Source organism: Cladophialophora immunda, assembly GCF_000835495.1.
Source record: "Cladophialophora immunda strain CBS 83496 unplaced genomic scaffold supercont1.1, whole genome shotgun sequence".
Taxonomy (NCBI): domain Eukaryota; kingdom Fungi; phylum Ascomycota; class Eurotiomycetes; order Chaetothyriales; family Herpotrichiellaceae; genus Cladophialophora; species Cladophialophora immunda.
The window spans coordinates 3278848-3301599 of record NW_015622541.1 but is presented as its reverse complement, the minus strand read 5'-3'; the positions used below and the strand labels follow the sequence as shown (position 1 = coordinate 3301599).

At 54.7% G+C, this 22752-nt stretch overlaps 4 protein-coding genes across 4 annotated transcripts; 2 read left to right on the top strand and 2 right to left on the bottom strand.

The window, feature by feature from the left end:
* Positions 1-321: 321 nt before the first annotated feature.
* PV07_00945 (uncharacterized protein) lies at positions 322-2858 on the top strand. Its single transcript, XM_016387437.1, has 2 exons — positions 322-399; positions 450-2858. The coding sequence occupies exon 2, from the start codon at positions 563-565 to the stop codon at positions 2678-2680; it is 2118 nt and encodes a 705-aa protein (XP_016254365.1). The 5' UTR covers positions 322-399; positions 450-562; the 3' UTR covers positions 2681-2858.
* PV07_00944 (uncharacterized protein) lies at positions 2859-8949 on the bottom strand. Its single transcript, XM_016387436.1, has 7 exons — positions 6628-8949; positions 5919-6562; positions 5554-5866; positions 4865-5493; positions 4430-4812; positions 4216-4353; positions 2859-4159 (listed from the first exon to the last, which is right to left on the bottom strand). The coding sequence occupies exons 1-7, from the start codon at positions 8630-8632 to the stop codon at positions 3460-3462; spliced, it is 4812 nt and encodes a 1603-aa protein (XP_016254364.1). The 5' UTR covers positions 8633-8949; the 3' UTR covers positions 2859-3459.
* A 1907-nt stretch (positions 8950-10856) lies between these two features.
* On the bottom strand, positions 10857-13818 carry PV07_00943 (uncharacterized protein). The gene is made up of 2 exons (XM_016387435.1): positions 13415-13818; positions 10857-13347 (listed from the first exon to the last, which is right to left on the bottom strand). The coding sequence occupies exon 2, from the start codon at positions 12343-12345 to the stop codon at positions 11980-11982; it is 366 nt and encodes a 121-aa protein (XP_016254363.1). The 5' UTR covers positions 12346-13347; positions 13415-13818; the 3' UTR covers positions 10857-11979.
* A 3095-nt stretch (positions 13819-16913) lies between these two features.
* On the top strand, positions 16914-18935 carry PV07_00942 (uncharacterized protein). Its single transcript, XM_016387434.1, has one exon. The coding sequence runs from the start codon at positions 17987-17989 to the stop codon at positions 18632-18634; it is 648 nt and encodes a 215-aa protein (XP_016254362.1). The 5' UTR covers positions 16914-17986; the 3' UTR covers positions 18635-18935.
* The last annotated feature ends 3817 nt before the right edge of the window (positions 18936-22752 follow it).

Below are 22752 nucleotides of genomic sequence, written 5' to 3'. Positions count from 1 at the left end.
GGGAGTACCGAGTAGAGTGCACCAATACGCAAGTGTCCAATATCCTTGCATGTAGGGTGAATAGTTGTTATCTGCGGTGGTGGTTCGGTGGGTAGTTGCCTGCCACTCCTCGAGGTCCTCAGTCCTCTATAATTCGGTCAAATGACGCTCAAATGACGCTCAAATGACGCTTCGCAGATTCAGCTCAAGCTGCCGCGTCTCTGGCCTGCTGGACAAGCCTTAATATGGCGTCGCTGGTCGACAAACTGGTTGGTTCATCATGCATTGTATCGACGAATCTCTTCCTCGATCTTCAACCTCCGTCTCTACGACTTCCTCTCGACTCTGTTGTGGCCGTCGCGACGATGCGTCAGCCCCATTGACGTGGACGGGAGTGATAGGATAACCGGGCTCCGCATTGTACGTACTGTGGCCCAATTGCTGCATCTTCTCTTACAGCTTGACTCAAGGTGGTCTCTGGTCTCTGAGCTGAAATGCTCCTTTGATCTCGCAACCCTTTGCTGTTCCTCTGAATGCTCAGAGAATTTCCCGCGCTCCCGACCCAGACCAGGTCGTTGAAGCCATGAATCACACGTATCGACGCTGGATCCGTTATTGCGAGGACCATCCTGAAACCCCAACTATCCCAGGGACTCCACCCAAAGCGCAAGACCTCTGTGGTCGATGCCTGGGATTGCGCAAAGGCATCAGCGACAGCCTCGCCCGTCTGAAGAAGATCGAGGACGACTATAGGTCCAGAGACACCAACTGGGAAGTTGCTGCCCTGGGTACGCCCGGGACCTGGAATCCTACTCGCTGCGCTCTTTGCTATCTGTTCATGACCATACACCACAACAAGCTTGCAGAGCACGGTGCAAATACCCATTACGCCCTCCGCGCATTTAGGTCCTATAAAGCGACCGGGCTGGCAGTCTTACCAACACCTTCTCTCGACACATTGGACGAAGATTGTTCCTCGTCAGGCTTTATATCTCGCGCGGTTCCGAAAGCCGACAGTTCGGTGGGACATCATTCTGTTGGGGTGGTAGGAGACTATGTCGACTTTGCCTTTGTCAAGAGCTGGATAGAGAGAGGCGGCATGACTAATATCAGAGACTGGGATGGGCTGTCTCTCAAGGATAACCCCAACTTCAAGCTCATTGACTGTTCGACGCGTCGCATCGTCAAGCCCCCAGAGGGATGTCCATTCGCCACCCTGAGCTACGTCTGGGGACGATCGGACGAGTCTGTCCCAGATGGCGATAGGCTGCCGAAGCAGTTACCACTGGTGATCGAGGATGCTCTCACGGTTGCGAAAAAGGTCGGCATCCCTTACCTGTGGGTCGATCGGTACTGCATTTCGCAAACCGATCTCGTGGAAAAGGCCACGCAGATCAAGAAAATGGATCCCATCTACAGCAGCGCCTCCTTCACCATATTTGCCGCGGCGGGCGACGGGGCAGACCACGGGCTCCCGGGCGTTTCGAGAAAGAGGAAAGCCGGTCGGCAGCCTTGTGCCAAAGTCGGCAAGCACCTGCTCACGTGGACCATGCCGGACGGACCGGCGCTGGTGCTGAAATCGAGATGGAATACCCGAGCATGGACGTACCAGGAAATGGTATTCTCCGGGTCGCGCCTGATCTTTACTGATCTACAGGTCTACATGGAGCAGCGGTGGAATGTCTTCCGCGCCGAGGCCTGGGGGGAATACCCCTTCAGCAACCTCGGACGCATCGACACGCACAGCTCGCTCTCCAGCGCGTTCAACGAGATCTACAAGCTCAGCGACTACTCGAGACGCCAACTCTCCTTCTCCTCGGACGTGATCCAAGCCATGCAGGGCCTCTTCAACGCCATGGCGCACGCAAAGGTCCTGTACCAATATATGGGCGCTTTGCTTCCGGCGGTCATCGCCCAAGAGGCATCTCCTTCCGACGACGGCGCCCTGCAGTACAGCTTTCTCTGGTATCACGTCAAAACCTCCACCCGACGGCCCGGCTTTCCCAGCTGGTCCTGGGCCGGCTGGGTCGGCGAGGTCGCGTACCTTGAGCTCCGGGGTGTGCAGCACACGTACCACCCAGCCTTCACTGCGGAGAGCATGGACGCATCAGTCGAGGTGGCCGACGGCACCCTCGTCCCGTGGAAGGAGTTCCGCCGCCTGATCGTGACTGACCACCTGCCACCGCCGACGAAGCTGTCAAACTTCCTCCAGCTGGACGTATACACCGTGTCCCTTCGCTTCGAGTGGCTCGACCACCCGCCCCGGAACTCGTGGTCCTATGCGCCTGATGTCCCGTATCGTGCCGGCTTCTTCGTCCGCTGCCACGAGACCTATGGGATCTACTCGCCGTTCCAGCTCTCCGGGCCCGTCGACCCTTCCCGGAGGACTGAGCTCTCTTCGTCCGCGTGGGAGGGCCTGGTCGTGGGCCGGCTGGCGTATCAACGCAGCGTCGGCGACCAACAGCGCATTTACGACAACCCGTTCACGGACCTCTGCGTCGTGGTCATCGAGAGACGGCCAGGCGGCGCCGGCGCGACTGGTGCGGCGACGGCTGAGCGCGTCGGGTTCGTGAACCTGGCCCACCGCGTCTGGGACGAGGAGTGCGAGCGGATCCGACGGCAGAGCCCCGAGAAGGAGCACCCCCCTTTCCTCAGGCCGTTGGATCTGAAGAAGACCAGGACGCGGATCCGCCTGGGCTAGCGGGCTAGCAGGCAGGTGGGCGGGCGGGTGAGTGAGTAAAGTGAGAAGTGAATAAATGTGATGATGGTACGACTTTGTTTAGTGCAGTCTGTAACCAGTCCACACGTCTGTCCTCTATCCTTTTGGGCTCTCATGAAGAAAGGAAAACCTCTAAGCAGCAAGTCACACACCACACCAGGGTGTGTGTGTATACGCGTATGAATCATGATTGAGTTGAGGGATTTGCTCGTGCTCCATATCGCCCGGCCCCCCCATGTAACATCTATATGTATGTCCTACACGCCCATCGTTGACATTGACACTGACTCACATTGACAATCGCAAATCCCGAACCACCACCACCGGAGGGTAAATAACTACATCCATCCATCTGTCTGTCTGTCTGTCTGTCAGTCTGTCCCCATCTATTCATCTAACCATCCATGCATCCATCCATCGAGCAATGAAACTCCAGGTTCCCAACCAAATTCTATTCGAGCACCTCAGATGAGTGAGGTACTTTTTAAAGTTCCTGCCCTAGAGAGGGGGTTTTCGATACAAAAGAGATTACCAGCTCCCATTTCACCTTCGACCTCGCCCTCGCCCTCGCCCTCGCCCTCGGCGTGTGTGAAATGATATTCAAGAGATGAAAGCTTGGTCCAGCAAGATGTGAAACACCACACAACACACCGCACAACAGCACAACTCCGGCTATTATGGGAATAGGAATAGGAATAAGAATAGAGTGATATGGTACATCGAGCAAAAATCAGGCCTCCCGCGAACAACGCACCATTAGATTAGAACTGCGGTGCCGTGATGAAGCGTTCCGTGGTTGGCCTCTCTGCCGCGGCGGAGGTGGCGGCGGCGGCGACTTCGTTCTGGCTAGGCTGGTGTGGTTTCTCCGCTTCTTGCACGTTGACGGCCTCTCTCTTCTCTGGGTCTTTCTCCCGAATCGACCGATCGCTCTCAGAGCTCGAGTCGTCGTCCGTCGATGGAGTCGTCGTGCGACGGTCCTTCTCCGACGACGCTCCGAGCACGGCGGGACTCTTCTCGTAGTTCCCGCCGGCTGCCGGCTGCTGGTGCTGTCCCTGGCTCGCGTTGCTCAGGGTCTTGAACAGCGCCTTGCTCTTGTCCGCGTCCTTGCCGCCGGCGTATTTCTTGCCCTTGGGCACCCGGGCCAACCAGTAGATAGTCACCGCCGCGAACACGTTGAACGCAATGTACACGAACAAAATGCCGAAGTCGCGCCATCTGTGCGAGAACGAGATGCTCACCAGTGACAAAAAGGTGTCGGTGCTGTTGACGGTGCAGAATTGGCACTGCGTGGTGTTCGAGTCCAGGAGGTAGCCGCCCGCTTGCTTGATGAAGGGGCCGAGATACTCGCCGCAGGTTTGGCCGGCCGGCGCGGTGAGATGGAGGTATTCATTGGCTGCACAGACAACCGGTGCGTGTGCGATTCCCACGCTCAAGAGCCCTTCGACTAGATACGTAAAGGGGCTGGAGTTCACGGGTCAGCTTCCGTTTTCAACTCCACAGGATGATTTGCCACTTACCTCACTCGGTACATGAAGATCCAGAACCCAGGCATCGCCTTGGGGCCGACCAAGACACCATTGAACAGAAGACAGAGCGAGAACAGAACGTTTGCGATATTGGAGGCCGTCTCTGCTGTTGCAATGCCTGCAATCATCCTGCAAGGCCGTTAGCATCAGAGTACCATTTGAGGGAGGCGGATCCCTAGCAAGGGTTCGCTGTCGAGATACTTACATGTGCGCGAAGGTGCTGCTGAACAGGATAAACTCCAACACAAACAAGAACTGCGTTGCCCCACGTGAAGCCACGGAGTCGGTGTATTCTGCATTTCGGTATAGTCCAATGGGATAATACCAACAGAAGAACAAGATCACAGCTCCCAGGGTTGCCCAAGGGAGCTCGACCAGGATGTTCGATAGCATAAATGCCTTCCATGAGTAGGTCTTTGAAGGTCGCTCACGTACTTCATACAGGCTGCGCTGTGTGACGAAGAGAGGCATGATTTGCTGCACAAGCTGCGAGAACAGGACCAACAGCATGAAGATGCCAAAGAGCTGGTTTTGAAGCCCTTGTTGAGTATTCGGGGCCTTGAAGAGCGAGAAACCGATGAATAGACCCTAGCGACACGGTCAGCATCATGGAAAGTCAAAGCACGAGGGCAATACACACCGTCAGGCAGCACAGCAGGAGCTTGGAGTAGACATACTCCGGGGTTCGCCAATACTGTTCGAAAACCCGTTTCTGCGTTTCCCAGAATTGGAGTGTGAAAGGCGCGGCAAACTCGAAGTAATCTGCCTTGTTCGCCGAGGTTGGAGCCACCATTTGAGATCGTTCAACTTTCATCTCTTCCAATTCTCGCTGCACCTCCTGGTATTCTGGTGAGCTGCGCCAGACCTGGAACCAGTCGATATCGGAATGAGATCCGGGCGCTGCACCAATGGCCTCGAGCATATATTCGGCAGGGTTGGCGCCAGGAGGGCAGTCATGAGCGCCGTTTCTATGGAAATAGTCAATCAGGATATGGGAGTCCTTGCCCACCGGACCAAAGTACACAGTCTTGCCACCGGCCGCAAGGAACAGGAGTCGGTCAAATCTCTGAAATAGAATAGCGGAGGGTTGATGAATGGTGCAGAGGATAGCTTGGCCAGCTTTTGTGAGCTTCTCGAGAAGATTCAAAATGGACCAGGAAGTCTGCGAATCAAGACCGGACGTAGGCTCGTCAAGGAAGAGAAGGAGTTGAGGCCGAGCAGCGAGCTCTACTCCGATCGTCAACCGCTTCCGCTGCTCCACGTTGAGACCTATGGCATTGAGAGTCAGAACTTGAGAACGACGATAGAGCGAGGCTAGGGAGCACATACCTTCACCTGGAACTCCAACTACAGCGTCGGCGTACTCCTGCATGTCCAGCAATTTGATAACCTCTTCGACGTAGGCGATCTTTTCTTGTCGCGGCGTGTCTCTCGGTTGTCGTAAGAGGGCGCTAAAACGTAAAGCTTCTCGTACGGTACTTGTCTCGAGATGCAAATCCTGCTGTTGCACATAACCTGTCTTTCTCTGGAAGGACTCGTCGCGCTGTCGTCCATCGACCAGCATTTCGCCAGTGATAACACCCATTGTCACACGTGTTGCGAGACAGTCGAGCAAAGTGGTCTTGCCGGCACCCGAAACACCCTGTTGCAATATTAGCCAAAATGGGACCTGAAGATTTCCAGCGAAGCCATACCATCAGAGCTGTCATGGTTCCTGGTTTGACCCAACCGTCAACATGATCAAGAATCCGACGCGGTTGGCCTTTGATCTTGATGTCGTAACAGACGTCCTTCCATTGAAAGATGGCAGTCTGCTTCTGAATCACCGCACTGACTTGTCGCGTCAATTGTTCATCCTTTGTCTGCCTCCTTTCGAGAGCAACGAGGTTCGGGTCGGAGCCTCCCGACTCCATATCAGACATTTGCTCTTTCAAGAATGCCGGTTTGTGGCCTCGTCGGAAGAGTAGCACTTCACCCTTGGACTTCTTGGCGGTCACGGTCTCGGTTGCAGCCAAGTACATCACACAGAGTCCGATCATGAACACGAATAAGATGCCAATGTTCCGCCATTTGTGGCCCGCAAAGTATTTGTAGGAGATGTTGATGTAAGCGTCGCCATCGACGAAGGTTCGGCCAGCCACGGATCCGACGACTGTGCAGATTTGGGACGTGGTCGAGCCATTTCCAAACTGAGGCGCCGGAGGGACGAAGGTCGAACACGGATAGTCACGATTGTGGAACTCATTCACCATCAGACTTTCAAACCCATATGCTGTCGGGTTGATGTAGTTCATCCAGCGTGCCCACCCATGCATATAGTCCACAGGAATAACAAAACCTAACCCGTGAGTCAGTCACTAAATCTCGAAGTCGGAAATTCGGAAGGGCAGCATGTTTACTCACCCGTGTACACAACAATGGCGATCATCAAGACAGCTGTCGGGACCAAAGCTTCCACGAGCGATCTCGATACAGACGCGATGAAGCGGAACAACATGCTCATGGTAAAGGTCAGGATGTAAGAGGTGAACAAGAAGAAAAAGAAGGCACCAGGTGTCCGTCGAAGGTTGGTCATAAAGTAGAGGATCAAATTGAAGCCGATGGCGTTGAGAGTCTTTGAGGGGACGTCTGTGAGCATTGATGCAAAGGCCTCGGCCGACGGGTGGTAAAGTGCATAACGTTGATGCTTTTCCACAATCGGGCGCTGTGCGTAGAGTGTGAGAATTTCAAGAGCGCTACCAAACGCGTTGAGCAAGACCGCGAAGAAGATGAGGGAGCTTCTAGATCGGAGTGAGTCGGTATCGGCTGGTAGGTTGTAGAACAAGGAAGAAACCACAAGAGCGTTGATACAGTTGGCAAAAAGCTGTGTGAGGGTAATGGCAGGGTCGTCCATGAGTCGCTTGAAGCCTCGCCACAGACACAATCTGATTTGGCCCCCGTAGGACAAGGTGTACGGAGAAGACTTCCTTTGAGCTTTGGACTGTTGGATACGACGAGATTGCTTGAAGGCTTCCAGGTTGGGACCACCAATCGGATTGGCATTTTCGAAAGCATCCAGTTCCTGCAACATTCTCTGTCGCGCTTCGCTGTTTTGCCATCGTTCGGCGAACTCGTCTGGTGTGCGAGGCACCTGCGACTCGAATCCTTTCTTGACAAGGCGTTCAATCGGGTTGGTCATGGAGGTCAGGAAATCCGGGACGGTCTGGCGTTTGGCGCATTCGAAGCCCATATCTTCAAAGTACTTCTGGGCTTCGGTAGTGCGACCGAAAAAGATCTGACGACCCTGATAGAGAACAAGGACCTTGTCGAAAAAGTCGTAGGCACTTTGTGGCGACTGGTAGATGGCCACAGCCGCAGTGGTATCATTCAAGTCGGTCGAGGTCCGGAGGGTCTTGCAGAATTCGATGGCGTTGGCTGAATCCAGACCTCGCGTGCTGTTATCCCAACACTGGAGAGGAGCATTACTCAATGTTGCCTCAGCGATGGACACTCTCTTTCTTTCACCACCACTGACACCTCTGACAAAGTCATTGCCGACTTTGGTATTGATGGTGTGCTTGATGCCAAAGACGGCCATGACCACATCCCGTAGGTGAGCTGCGTACATTGCCTTGGTCACGCCTGGGGGCAGTTTCATATTCTGCGGTGTTCGCGCCCGAGCCGCAAAGAGCAACGTGTCGCCGACCGTCAACATGGGGAAATGGACGTCCTGTTCGGCCGTGTAGATGGCTTCACCCTTGAAGTCATTGTGCATCTGCTTGTAGCTAATGCCCTGGTAGTTGATATAGGAATCGTCGCTGAGGTTGAAGCCGTGCGTCTCGCCCGTAATGGTCTTGAGGAAGGTAGAACAACCCGAGCCAGGAGGTCCTAGGACGACGAGCATTTCGCCCGGCTGCACCACACCTTCGAAATTGCGTAGAATATCGACGCGTTGGCCTTTGTGGCCGAAGATGCCTCGCAGCATGTCCATCAGGGCCAGAGGATAATTGTCGACCGTCTTCTGGAAGTCACTGCCCTTGGTGTAGCCAAAGGCCGAGAGGTTGCGAAAGGCGAAACCCGCAGTGCGACCGACATTCTGGCCGGATTGCTTCTGGAGCCTCAGCATGGCCTTTGTCCAGGCCCTGCCATTGAAGTTGTCCGAGTTGGGATCAATCTCGGTACCGGCGCTCGCTTCATCGAACGGTTGGTATCCAGGCTCCGCAGTGGTCGAGACGCGGGAATATTGGCGGGCGAGGTTTTGAATTTCCCTGTTGGCATCCTGGCTCTCGTCGATTACGGCACCACCACCTGAAGACATTGATCGGTCCAGATAAGGGAAGTCCGTGGCCTGGTTGTCGGGAGAGGCACCGGACATTCGACGACTTCGATCGTAGTTTGTCGTGATGTTGCCGACGAGAGGAGTCGTCATGATTCGCGGGACTGTGTCAAGGCATGGACAATAACAATAATGGGGGAAGCGGTTCGAGGGAAGAGACGGGTGAAGTTGGGAGGTGGCAGTCGGTGGTGGTGGCGTAGGGCCCAAGAAATCCCAATGCTCATATAACCCCAACAATCAGGCAGAAGAGAACAAGGAAACCGGTGAGATTAATAGGGAAGGGAAAGGGAACGACCGAGAAGACGGTGGAAGGATGCAGCAGACAAATGCACAGTGGTATCACGGAGGATGGATGTTGTTGTTTTGTGGTAGAGACAGTTATTTTTTTCCTGCCCTGTGTCGGATTTCGGTCGAAGTCGCGGGAACAGGGGACGTGAGACAAGAAAATGCCATGCATTAACGCAACAACAAGTGACGACAAGGCAATCCGACTTAGTTTAGTTTCCGATGGGCAGCTTTGTGCTGTTCGCAATCTCGACACAGCAGCTCGCACCGTAGGCTATCGCTTTTTGCCGGGACAAGGCAAAGCGTATCACCAGTGCGGGCATGGTATACGTCGAATACGAGCCTAAAGCCCGCTTGCATGTCCGTGGCCGCGGGCGCTGACTGGCTGCTCCGTGAATTAGGGGCCACCGGGCGCCACCAGGCGCCACCAGTGGCCACCCAGAGCCACTCGGGGCGCTTTGGTTGGCTGCTTGGCGGCTCGGCTGGGGGCTGCGTTCCAGGCATTCCAGGCACCAGCACGCTCATTCTTGGGTGCCGCCAACCGGCTGCCAGATGCCCGGAAGGAGCCATCCCCACACCCGGGATGCCCAGATGCTCTGAGGGAATAGGGGGCCATTGTGCAGCCGTCGCTTGTTCCGGTCCCGAAGTTATTCGCTCATTATCCGTGCATAAGTCCCGTTTGGGCAAGTGCAAGCCACGTGATCTCGTATCTCCTCGAATTCCTTTCCGAGATGTGCATCCGGGGCGCGCACCACGGGCTCCGCGGACAGTCAGATGGAAGTTCCAGTTGCCGTTCAGCCTTCTCGACCTCTCACCATTGACACGAGGCTGTCCGACCTCACGTCAGTGTGCTGCCCCAGTCCCCCTGCTCCAGGATCACGACTGGGCACCCACGCGTCCTGCTCTTCTTGCGACTGCTGCAGCGTCGCCTGAACCCACAAGAAGCACCCGTGGTCGTGACGGGTTCTGGGTTATCTGATCATCCGATGGAAGAGACTACGGCTTATCTGACTTCCTCCCTCAGATCCTCTCCCACTACTACTCCATCTTATCATCGGGCTTGCTACTTTATCTGGCCATCTGCTCATGCTTGTCGCTCTTTCCTTTACTTACCCTCGGCTCACCTTCCGCTTCCTCTGTCGCTGATATTCACACCACTGACGTTCATTGACTTGGGACATTAGGACTCGTTCAATATGCTGGGGTATTCCAGCCTGGTTCCCCCTTCCCTGCCCCAAGGACAGGCGAGAGGGGACAAATTGGAGAGTGCCTACATTGTTGGAAGACTGGGAGACTGAGAAAGTGGCAGATTGGCAAACGATCACAGCGGTTGTTCCACTGCTGCGCAAGCACAACTCATGGCGGATGACGACATGATGCACGGTGAGATGCGATTGAGTCAATGAAGAGCAGCAGACTGCAGTTCCAAAAGCTTTGCGTGTGCAACATATTAATAGTTTCCAGAAGTTGCCACCCTAAGGACTGATGCTGAGATGCCTCTTCCTCAGACCAGTGTTCCACAACACTGTAGGCGGGCAGCCGAGCTCGAGCGTCGCCTTGATGAATTCGATTGCCGTCATTGTTTGATTCGCGAACATCTTTTCAGTGCTGCGGGTGCGACCATCTATAGGTATATTCTTCAATCTAGGCCGAGATGCATGAAAGAGGCTTTGATCGGGAAACCGATGAAAGTGTGAGTGGAAGGGAAACTAAGAGAGGTGCGGCGACCTTAAAGCAGCGCTCTCATAGAAAGCTTCTCGCCGCTCTAGCATGCAGCACGAATGACTCGTGCACCTGCAAAAGCGGCAAGACAGCCAAGCTTCCGCGAGGGCCCTCGTCGAATGCGATTTTCTGTGCAGCGACTGGGTGAATGTCGAGAAACGGGCTCACAGGGTCGCTCATCGGTGGAAATCCCCAGTCGGTGTATGCATTCGGACGACTCTGGACAGGGTGGAAACAATTGGGGATGCGCGATCTATGATACCTGGACCTTTTTACGGGAGAGCAATTTGAAAACGGTCGATGAGGATGTCAGAGATAGAACCTCTAAGATAGTAGATGTGCAGAATGTCTATCAGATAGCGATGTTATGTCGAGAAGGCCTCTTCGAGAACGCTGGACAGGGATACCTCAAGGTACATGAACATTCTAACGCCCCAGAAACCTCGATCCAGGGTCCAACCAGACGCTCACCCTCATCCTCAGCGCGTGAAATGGTGCACACAGGTTGGAAGCAGATGCGCTGAGAACATCGTCCTCACTCACACGGCCGTTGTCACAAGCAAGTCAAGACCACCGACGCGGACTGATATGACGAGTCACGTTACGGCCGATACCAAAACATACCTCTTGTTGAGCACCAGGCCATACATCTTGGCTTCACCACTCACTCACACTCAGCAGCCTCACGGATGAATTTCAGGCTGTGGGCGACCTACCCTCGGACGATGTGGCTCATCTCAAGGGAGCAAGAGTGCACGTTCCGAGAGTATGCCACTTACCTGGTGGAAGAGGGTCTGCTTCTAGCAAGCGCACCTCGGGGCCAGATGGTGTAGAGATTTCAGACTGTGAGATACCGATGATATCATCCTCCAAAATCATGTCTGTTAGTATCAAGCGACGACAGCGAATGCCATGAGAGTTCCGTGTCGACATCCTATGCCCACGGGAGTATTGTCAGGCAGCCATGAAAATGCGCCCTTGTAAACGAAGCACGTGACCGTGTATATGCGCGAGAGCACTGTCGAGAGATTGATCAGGCTGGAAGCGGCCGGAACGGTGAGTAGTTGAGCACAGGAAGTCTCAGGATGCTTGTGTGCAAGCCCGTGCTCGGCCCGTCAGGGAGCTTGACCGCACATTCCAGGCGGCCTGATTGATCATCTGGCCGGTACAGAAGACTGCGTTGGGTTTTGTGACATGGCCGCTGCAAACATCAATCCACAAACCTCGCCCAAGCGAGACACGGCTGGCGACCTGTCTCGATCCTTTCGTCGCGTGAGTTGGTTCTGCAAACAAGGAAATCACGAGACCAGCTGTGTGTTGCGTGAACGGTTGCAGTCATTCAATGTCCAACAATGAAATTGGAGTCTGGACCCTGGAATTTGTAGAGTGCGGCTTGAATGCCCTGGATCAGAGCGGGTTCGACGACCCAAAGATCAAGATCCGCATGGGTATCGTCTTTGCTCGAGAAAACACGTGAGAATAAAATGATGGTCCGCGGGAGGGAGGAGAGGTATCGTTAGGCCCCCTCCTTTTAAAAAGGACATTCTAGGCTGTGGACTGTGCAGTGGGGGTTCGCCCAAGATCGTATGACTGGTGCAGATGGCTGAGGCTTCCTTGGACGGCCGGGCAGCCCAGTGCATTCCAGACCAGCTTCCAGCACAGCTGAGGGCTGATCCTCGTGATCCTGTTTGTCGACCGCTGCTGATCTTCCACGACGGTTCGTTCGAGCGATGGACGGGTCCGTGCGATGTTCGGCCGATGTTCGCGGTCATCTTCGTGTCGCCCTTCTCACGGACCATCTTTTGCGATGAGAAACCAGAGTTTGTTCCCTTCGGAATAGGGCGAGCCAAAATCCATCGGAAGCAGCCCCAAGGTTCCAAGGCGACGTACACCCGATGCGAACCTCCATCGACGATGAATTGGGAGAGGCAGAGAACTGTTCCGTTGCGGAGGATGGTTCCCCAACCCCGACCAAGGCGTGCTGGCCGCGGTTGTGAGTTGCGGGGGGTTTTCGCACGGTCGATCAGTGTTGGCGACAAGTTGCAGGTCTGGCTCGGCCTGGAGAAGCGGGGAGCCGCCCATTCCTTTTACCCCCTCGATCTCGCAGAGCGCCTCCGCATCTCAAGAGAATAATCCGGAGAGATGCATAGGCGCGCGAATGGAGGGTGTTGGCCTCGCTACGCACGAAAGCACACTGTAAGCCGCGTGGAGGAGGCCCCTTTGAGTTGCGGACACTGGCCGTCCGGGTCGTTTTCTGACTCGGACAAAGCAACAGACAACAAAGGGGCCCAATATTACGATTGATGATTGTTTCTCGCCTCGAATCGCCGTTTGAGACAGGATGATGCCCGAACCGACAGTTGTTCAATTCCTTGCTGCAGGTCAGAGTCGTATGCTATGCGTCACATGCGGGCGCGCCCAGCACATGCACACGACCACGCCTGCAAACGAGGCTCAGCTCGTGCCAGTGTCAGCTGGAGCACTTCGCAGGGCTGTAGCGGCAAGTCATGTTGGACATGTGTGAGATGGGCTGGGGGACCCTGCATATCTGACAAACATAGCTGCATGCGGACCATGTGTCACCCACGCCATTGCTATCTTGAGCCCAAAAGGGTGATACGAGGCCGGGATGACCATAAACACCTGTTTGTCGGAGCCGGGCCGTGTTGCGTTGGCGAACGGGCTGACCATTCCACCAAGGGACTTTTGACAACCCGACGGATGAATTGCGGCGCAGTCATGTTGAGTAACTGGCAAAAAGGTGTTTCCCTATTGGGTCTTGTTTTGTATTTTGCCTCCTACTTGTCGGGCTCACGTCGTGTTAGTCTGGCCATGTTGCACGCCCAGGACGGAAGCCTTCCATCTCACCTGCCATGCTCATGGATTTGCTGATTACGGCCGATCAAAAGGCATACAGTAACGCAAAAAGCCAATCAGTGTCTTCGAAGGTAGAGCTTGCCAGTGGGGTTTTTGATCGTCTGGTTGACTGCCGACAACGGACCGTGCTGCCAACAGTCGAGGTTAGAAGGGCTGGGCCTGGCGTTGAAGAATGCCGTTCGGCACCTCGGTCTGAGGCAACGAGCAGTAAAGGAGACGAAGTGGTGCTCGGGAACTTCCAGCCATGAAAACTCGAAAACCAAAGCCAAACTTTGCCGGAATGAAGAAAACTCGGAACAGGTTTTCACAGCGAAGCCTCAGGAGGAGCTCGAGCAGACAGTGGCGGATGTTCATTGGACGACAAGCGAGATTCGATATTGTGCAAGCAATTCATCCCTTCCCGGAGAGCTGGGCTTGATGATGGGTCCCCTTCAACGACGAGCGGTGGAGTCTATCTGACCAGGTTTGCGATGGGTCTGATGGAGGCGCAACTGGTGGCGTTCGGGGGCACTTTAGTACCACCGGCTTATGGGTCTTTTGGCTGGTTTAGACTATGGGGACTTTACCCAGGAGGCTGAATGGAGTTCGTTCTCTAGTCAGTTGAAGAGGTGGGATTATTGCTTGCGCCGTTGATCCACCATCTCGTTCCCCGTCGTTGCAGTGAACCTGGGACAATGTTCCAAAATCCTTCTGGAAGATTGGGTCTTTGCCACTGTAAGGTGTCTCTTGGAGAACGGCACTTGCAAGTACCCATCACACGGGGGAGCCGAGAGAGGAGACCTCTACAGTTGTACTGTTTAATGTGGACTCGCTGGAGTTACAGTCGAAGAGAGACACCGAGGGCAGAGGCAAAGGGCGAACATGGAGAACAAAAGTGTGGCTTGGGACTCGCCGAGGTATCTCCAGATGCGGTGAAGGTACCTCCCCAGCCAAATTCTGGTGGGAAGGTACTTGGGGCTAGTCTCGGGGAACCTGGATGTTCCCATGTTCCCCAATGGTTTGAAGCACGCAAAACTCGCCGATCTGGTGGGCGCCGAGGGGAGAGACCCTAGACTCCGTACTCCTTACCTGTGCATGTGGTAGCGGAAGACTGAGACTGCAATAGATTGCTTGTCTGATAGTTGCTAGAGTAGGCAATGCCATCCCCCCAATCTTAGTTCCACAGCATTTACGACGGTGACGAAGCCGAATGAGGCGCGGCAAGGCAACGCAGGAGCAGACAAGGACATCACGGACCCTGTTCGGTTCCGTACTCGAGCTTTTCTCGTCTCTGCAGGCCAGGCATCTAGAGACATATCAGGCACTGACAATTTCGAATGCGTGTGTGAAAAACCCCAAACTATCAAAGGTGGACTGGACGCATCACTTCCTGAGGCATCCATCCCCGAGGCATCGGGGGTACAACTGCCCGGCAAGTTTCGTCGCCTTGCCTACAACCACGAGGAGTGCCCACTGCCCTAGCTGGGCCCCGCGAAGGGGTCCCCTTAGTTAAATCCAGTTTCGTTTTCTGGCGCCCGGAAACGACCGACAAGGGAGTGTTGGAGGCACCGGTGAGTGGCTGCCTTTAAGCTTTTGTTTTTTGTTCGGTGGACGAGTTGGGCAGCAACTTTGGGTGTGTGCGCCCGGCCCCAGAGTTGGAGAAGCAACAAGTCTTCCTGGCCTGACTCATATCTCCTTTGATGTGTTGGCCGTGAGGAGGGGAGGAGTGGCATCTGCCGAGAGATCACGGTGAGGGAGACGGATGCTATGGCATTGGTCGGGCGGGAGAAATGCAAGGATCCCAACGACTCTCGTAAAGCAAAGAGTAATAGCAAACAAACAAACATTTGACCATGGCAGCGTGGGATGAAGCAAATGCGTTTGGTATGACGTTTGGTTTGCTTGGTGTCGTCGTATACCAGACACACGGTGGGAGAATAATCAAGCCTTACTCAGGCTCTCGTCCCTAGCTCCTACAGTAACAGCCGGCTGGTAATCAACCGGTTCACACAACAAAGGCGAGTTTAGGCGACGGCTCAACCTCGCTCTGGGCCTTTTGTTTTGTTTGTAGAGGCCCAGTGCCTGCCCGATCCGGTAATCCCAACGCTTGGGGTCTGGCCAGGGTTGCTGCCGGCTGAAGTAATCGTTTCCGGCGACTGCCAGCAAACAACCAAGTGTTTGCTATGGCTAATGCCCTCTTACTCAGGGGCTAGAAGGGATGACAGACGGTGATAGTGATGATGGTGATGGTAATGATAATGGAAAGAGTTGACCGAAGCTAAATTTGGGGGTTGGTGTGGTGTTGCCTGTGACTGAGTACGCGGTATAGGGAGAGAGTCCTAGCCACAAAGATGACCCGATCCCTGCTCTGCAATCATCATCGGATGTCCGAATGCGGCATTATACTACGACTATAGCACCATCAATGTGTGCCTGAGTCATCGCAGCTTTGCTGGCCGTCGCTGGCTGTGACTATTATGCTGCGTGCTTCATTTTGGCTAAATCGGGAACATAGTGAGGGAGACTGTTGTATCAACCACCAAAGTCCGTCTGACAGCGACGAGTCTCCCTACGACTATGCGTCCGTACTGTGCAAGTCCTCGTAGTCGTCGTGGGATTCCTTGTCCGCCGCCATCACTATCACTCGAATTATTGCCCGTTGTCGCAAATTGACTTCCTGAATTAGCATCTCTGTGTGATGATAGGAGGGACCCGACCGTTTTACCCGACGAATCTCGACCTGGCTCTGCATCTGTCGAGTGGTACTGGCCCGAGGTGCTTTTTAGCCGGGGGCAGCTGTGACCCCTTTGACTTGTTTGTTGGCGAGTCAGACACTGGGCCCGGGCGCGTGGGGTAGCCTGGACAGCAGCCTGGAAGCCTGAAAGCCTGAAAGCCTGGGAGTCTGGCTACCCGGGGGAGACTCTCAGGGCCTCTAGGGTCTCGTTATGGGGCTGTAGGGATTTCATCGGGACCGATCTCGGCTTCTCTAGGCGTCGAGCAGAGGAGTCAGTGCCCCCCATTCCGTGAGCCCGCTGAGCCCGCACGGCCACCAACCACTGCGACCAGAGCTCCCTCGTCTTAGACCCAGGCTCCATCTTTTCCTCAGCTCCGTTTCTCTCTGGTCCAAACGCCCGCCTCGCCGCAACTCCCCCCCCTGGTCACCGCCAGATCCTTTTGCTCGAATTTGATTCATTGCCGGCTTCAGCTTCCAAGACACAACATTCTCGTCCAACCCACGTTGGTGGCTTGTCTGGGATTCTCCCATTCGACCCCCCGTGCTTGCTTCTCGTCTAACCCCCGTGGCTTGCGCCTCGAGCCTAGCTCGTCACTCGCCCTCGGTTGCCTGGCTGAAGGGTGCTGGACTCGGTGTCACATTCACCCCTTCACGCACAATCAGAATCCAACCCTCTTTCAGGCGGTCTACTGACCGACAGTCAGCGCTGCGGACAAGGACAACAAATCATCCAGTTTGGGGGTTTGCCTTCGTCCTGTTGACTGTGTTGTTATAATCCTGCCTTTCTGCCCTCCCTCTGCCTCCCTGTCCGCGTTCAACCACTTTTCTCCTCTGCCTCAGAACACCCATCACCAAACCCTCCTGCACTCCTCGAACCATCCTCATCGAACCGGTACCGCATCACACTATCGACAATCGACATTGCTATCGAACCCCCTGCGTCCCATCACCTCAACGGTCCGCCAATTCCGACGTGTCTGAAACCAGCCACTCAGACGCGAAATCGCTAGCCTCTCGCGGAACCCATCGTCACGGTGCCAAAGCCGACAAACCTTTTGCCGCTTGCCCTCCCACCCCCCACAACCCGGAACGCAGACCAAAAAAACGCTACAACGTACGACCCATAGTACAGAAGGGGCCCATCCTCCGAACCCCGTTTGTGACTTTTCCCACCCTAGGCCCGAGGTCGCACCGCTCCATCGGGTTTTCGCCATTCTCCATAAGCCCAAAAGGAAAAAGAAGAAGGAAAAGCACGGGGAAGGGGCAAAACAGTGATACGACTAATTTACTTCTACCACCCTCGCGCCCGGCACAAACATTAATAACGAGGATTCTTCCCTCCCCCTTTGGATCTTCGAAACACTTCCAGGTACAACCTACAAACCCCTTCGCAACACTGGCACCCCCCCAGCGCAGCCAGCACAGCCGCCCTGACGAGGCATATATTGACCACTGGGATTCCCTTGACTTCCACGCTGACCGAACCGGGCCAACCACCGAGGCGAGCAGCAGCGGCAAGTCAACCGATCACAACTCCCATCACGCCGGATCACCGTTCGCCGGCCTTCTCCTGAACTCCAGGTCGTTTAGCCGACTCACATCCGTGGGCCCTGACTCGACGCAAACATATTACTCGCACATTGCATCACCACCCGCAACCAGCCCATCCCATCGCCACCCTCCCGCAACTGGGAATCCGAATCCCGGATCTGGCGACTAGCAACACCCATCATAATAACATCACGGGCCCCCCAAACTCTGTGCGTGTATATCAAACCCGACACCCCCGTCGCGTCTTACAACAACAACAACAACATCCTCCTCCCTTCCAACCTCGCACAGCCAGCAAAATGTTCTTCTCGTCACCCACCTCCAACATCACCCCAGCCATGACATCGGTGGCTATGTCGCGTTCAGACTCGCGCGACTCCACCTCGTCCAACACGTACTCCTACGCGCCCACGTCTGCCTACACGGCTCTCGTGTGCGCGTCACCCACCTCAGCGTGGCCAACCTCTCAAGCCCTTGCACGCACAGACAGCAATGCATCCAACTCGACGTCTTCGTCGCAAACACAATCCATTGCCATGCGTCGCGACAGCAGCAACTCGACCTGGATGCCTAGCCCATACAGGTCATGCATGTCATCGTTCGGCGCCGAGCCCAGCTCATACCTCTCTGACGATGACCTCCTCTGCTCAGCCGAAGACCTCAGCCTTCCTGTGGAGACCATTCCGGCACTGGCACCCAAGAAGGAACTCACCACCGAAGAGCAAATCGCCTTCCTCCGGGAACTCCAGGAGAAGGAGGCTGCCGCCAATCTACCCCAGGCAGCAGCTCCCTACGCACGAGACGCCGAGGCGAAACGCAGAGTTGTGCGCTTCGCCAACCAGGACACCAACAGCGCAAGCAAGTCACGCCGACCCAGCGCCAGTGCCCTCAAGAGACGTCAGACCAGCCAACGACGTGGCACGAGTTGCCTGAATGGCCCTCAGTAGAGGAGGATGAGTCTGGGGCTGGCCCCCGGTCACATCAATCTACGTGTTTTTGTCTTAGCGAGCGCATCTTTTCAGCGAGCGACTGCATACTGGTTCGGTTCGACCAGTTTGTTTTGCATATCTTGAGAGCATGGGACACGGCCTACGATACCCCCGCCTATATGGCTGATTGGATACGATATGAATATGGTTGAGTCACTTGTATGACTCCCTCTTCACCTAATAGAGGAACCTCCGAACTCCAAGAGTCCTCTAGATTAGTATTATTAGCTTAATATATCTATTGCTGAACACATCAACATTGCATTCTTTTCCTCTTATCATTCACCTTCCCGTGGTGGCTAACTCGCCTTGAATGACTCACCTTCCCCCAGTGTACGTCGAGGAGCGTCGGGCCCAGCGGCGAAGCAGCTGGTTGCAACAACCCAAGTCTCTCTGACACATTCCCCGTCCCCTTTGTGTTTGAAGCTACAAATCTCGATGTACCCGCGGATCTCCCATTTGGCCGGTTGATCTCTTGGGGTCAATAGTGAAGACAGGCAGGTATGTACCTTTGGGTCGACGCCCCGCCATTACCCTCGACCTGCAGCCATCGGATGTCTGTGGCTGCACCAAGAACATCAGGGGGCCTTCTACACTGTTCTCTACAACGACAACGTCCATGCAGGGGCAGCACATAACGAGGGGCCACGACCATGCGACTTTCTCCATCCCCCAGGTACTCGGTACAACTCGCGGGGGTAAAGAATCCGCCGATCAATCCTGGGGAAAAGAAATCCGCCGATGGACCGATCAAATCCCGCACCACTTTCACATGATGCTGCTCGAGACATTCACGGGACTCTAACGCTCTCTCGATTTCTAATGAGGATGATGGTGATAATGTCGAGACGTCCTCCATCGCGGACTGAGTGGGAGGGTGTCAATCATCGGACGGTCGAACCGACCAAGCGGCTCCGATGGACTGAAGCATGTTGCAATGAGAAGCTCCAGGGCCCAGGACCCAGGGCGACCGTCGCCTTCGCTCGGAGGGCAGCTCCTACCTTTCTGCGTACTCCGGCCTTCAGGCTGATTACATACGAGACACGGTCGTCACCACTTGCCAGGGTTTTCCACGAGCTCCAGGCGAGCAGGGGAGGTCTTGACTCATCAAGAACTATCCAACACCAACCCGTACCATTTCCCCTTTTTCTCTCCTCCCATGCTCGATGGCCGAAGTTCGCCATCGCAACGCAAATGCAGTGTTGGATGGATGACTCGGGGGTTCGCTCCGGCTGCTTCAGCGGTGTTTGTTTGTGAAAACCCTACGGAGTACAAGTAATCCTCTCGCTCCAGATGCTTTGACTTTTGGGCGATCCGAAGTTTGCAGATTTTTTCCCTCTTCCTCTTCCTCACCAGGATGCGCATTTGATTCCGAGCATCGGGTATTCCCTCAAACAGAGTTTCCGAGAACACCACGACCGCTGCGCCAGCCTCCAATCATGTCCTCCCAAGATGATTGTTTGTCGTACGGAGTTCTGCCGAACTTCGGCAACCTATTGTTCGCACATTTTCCGGCTTGGGGAAACTCAGCTCTCGAAGTGATACCCCCAAGCGCGGGTGAATCATCACCTCTACGGCCTCGGGTATTGAACTCTCAGGGCTGGATAAACACTTGCCGTCCTTGGATACCTGGCCTGTAGCTCGTCCCTGTGCAACCGCAGGCGAATGGTGGAACACAGTCAGAACTCAGCTGCTACGGGATGTCTGGCGTATTCGTCATGCTTCGGTCTGTGACCACCCCGAGATCTGCTGGGGTTGATTTTTCGGCGACTCATATCCTTGTTGGGACAGTCTTGCGAATATTGAAGCATGGGAAAAAGCATCCACGCGTTTCGAGATTGGTGCCTCCCCCACCACCACCTTGCGCTGTCAGCGTTGCTTCTGCAGTCCTCCTCCCTCACGACGATCGCCACAGATGGGCAGTGGGGAGAGAATGCCACAAATGCTAGACGCAGGGGTTGGCGCTACTATTACCTACCACATGGCAAATTGCGTGTGGTAAGCATACTACAGCAGGTGGGTGGACTACCGATCTGGGTAGGTGGGTGGGATAACGGGGGGTCGATGGAGCACCCGAGGTGAGAGAATCTTCTTCGACTGCTACGGTGGCAGAGGCTACCACCACCAGCGAGCACCAGCCAGTGGCTTTCGCCCACACCTGGTCAATGGTGGACCGCGGAATCCCGCGAAAGTGCCTCGAGCAATTACTCCAGCACTGGTCCAATTGGTTGGGTTTCGTCTCTCCAGAGCCATCTCATTATTACACCAGCCACGCAACGCTCCAACTGCCGAAGATGCTGCGAGATAACACCGCCACAACCCTTCAGCCACTCCATCCACATGACTTGCGTTCGGGGTGTGTGGTGTGTGGGTGACTAATATGACGCAGACGATTTGCAGTGTGTTGCACCCACGCGCCACCCATTTCAGGATTTGAAAGATTTCTTCTTCGTATCGAGACGATCATGGCATCACATCACAAACGAATCCTTGCCGGGCTTCGGTTTTGGGTATTCTCAAGCGATCGGATATATCTCCCTTCGTCATTCCATAGAGGTCAAGTTTCCGGCCAGGCAATTTTCTGCTAGAGTGGCGAGGAGTCATTGTGCGAGTTTGCTTTTCCTTTTTCCTGTCGATGCCTGAGGCAGATCCTCGCGATCCCCGAGGGCAAACTTCAAGTGCAAATGCGGCGGCCCACTGCAAGCAGGATGTTTTTTCCACCCAGGCTACCAAGCTGCCCCCTGGTGCGACGGCAAGGCAGTCGTGCTATTTCCATTCACCCGAGAGAAAACCGCCAAGGGAAAAGACTTTAATTTTCGTATTGACCAAGTGTTTGTGGACGCAATGCCAAAACAGAATCGCAGGGGGCAAGGGACGAGGAAGGCACTTTCAGCGACGTCAGTTTGGAGTACGGAAGATCAGTAGGTCTCCCTTCGAACGAACTGCTTCTTGCTGCCATGACTGTTTCTCCTTTGGATCGCCCCGATGGCACTTCCCGCTTCGTTCACCATACAGGACCATCTCAAGCTTGACAATGTCGGTTGACGCTGCTGGAAAGAACGTCATGCTCTTCCACTGACAACCTGGAGATCAGTTGTGCTCCGCATCGATAGTGCCTCTCACCTCGAGATCTGGAAGATGATGCACATAGTTAGGGCTTGTCGCACTTCGATGAGGAACTGTAAACAACCCAGCCACCTCTTTCCACCAGCACAACGGCTCACCACTTATGACGATATGACGATACCTGTTACTTTCCAAGTGTTGCGGAGGGTTACGGAAGCTCTCTTTAAAGGCCTTTCCAGGTCCGTGAACAAGGTAAGGCGCAAGTGATCAGGTCATCCTTTGGCCCTCATAGCTCTCGTACCTGATGGCTCAAATTGGCAACGAGGACCTGGCGAACTTTTTGACGGCAAGGCGAAGACTCTCATCCTTCTTCTGGGTCGGGCCATTACTGGCGGTCAACGGGGTCGGTCGACTCTGTGGAAAACCACCGTCACGAATCACCATGATATTCGATCATCTGGCTGCGCGTCATGCTGCTCGGAGTACTGACCAGTAGCTGCAAGATTGGTCGCTCAGAAAGCAGGCGCGGTAAAGGGGCTCATTATAAGGGCATCACCGACGATAGGCTTGTCGCTCGATACTACCCCTGTATCAATTGGCGTGTACACGTATAGACCTTCTCTGAGCCAGGCCATCCCTTCTACAATGCGTCAAGTCGGCCAGAGAGATGTCTCGACCTGTAGGACTAGACCTATTGGGAAGGTCAGGCGGAGAGTCCAAATATGGACCGAAATCTGGCTGCTCTTAAGGACAATGACTCGACGTCCATATCGCACCATACCAATATAGGAGGTTCAGAACGAAGCCGAGGTCAACGTGGGTTGGCTTACTCGAACAAGTTTGTCGTCTCCGCAAATCCCCCCAGGATGCTATCTCTATAGCGTCTTCTGGAATGCGGGAGATGGTGGATTTTTCTCTTTAACGTCCAAAATCTGTAAGCGTTGACGTTCCTGACTACAGGACAATAAGACCAATACCGACAAAGCTCGATCTGCTAAAGGTATACCGAG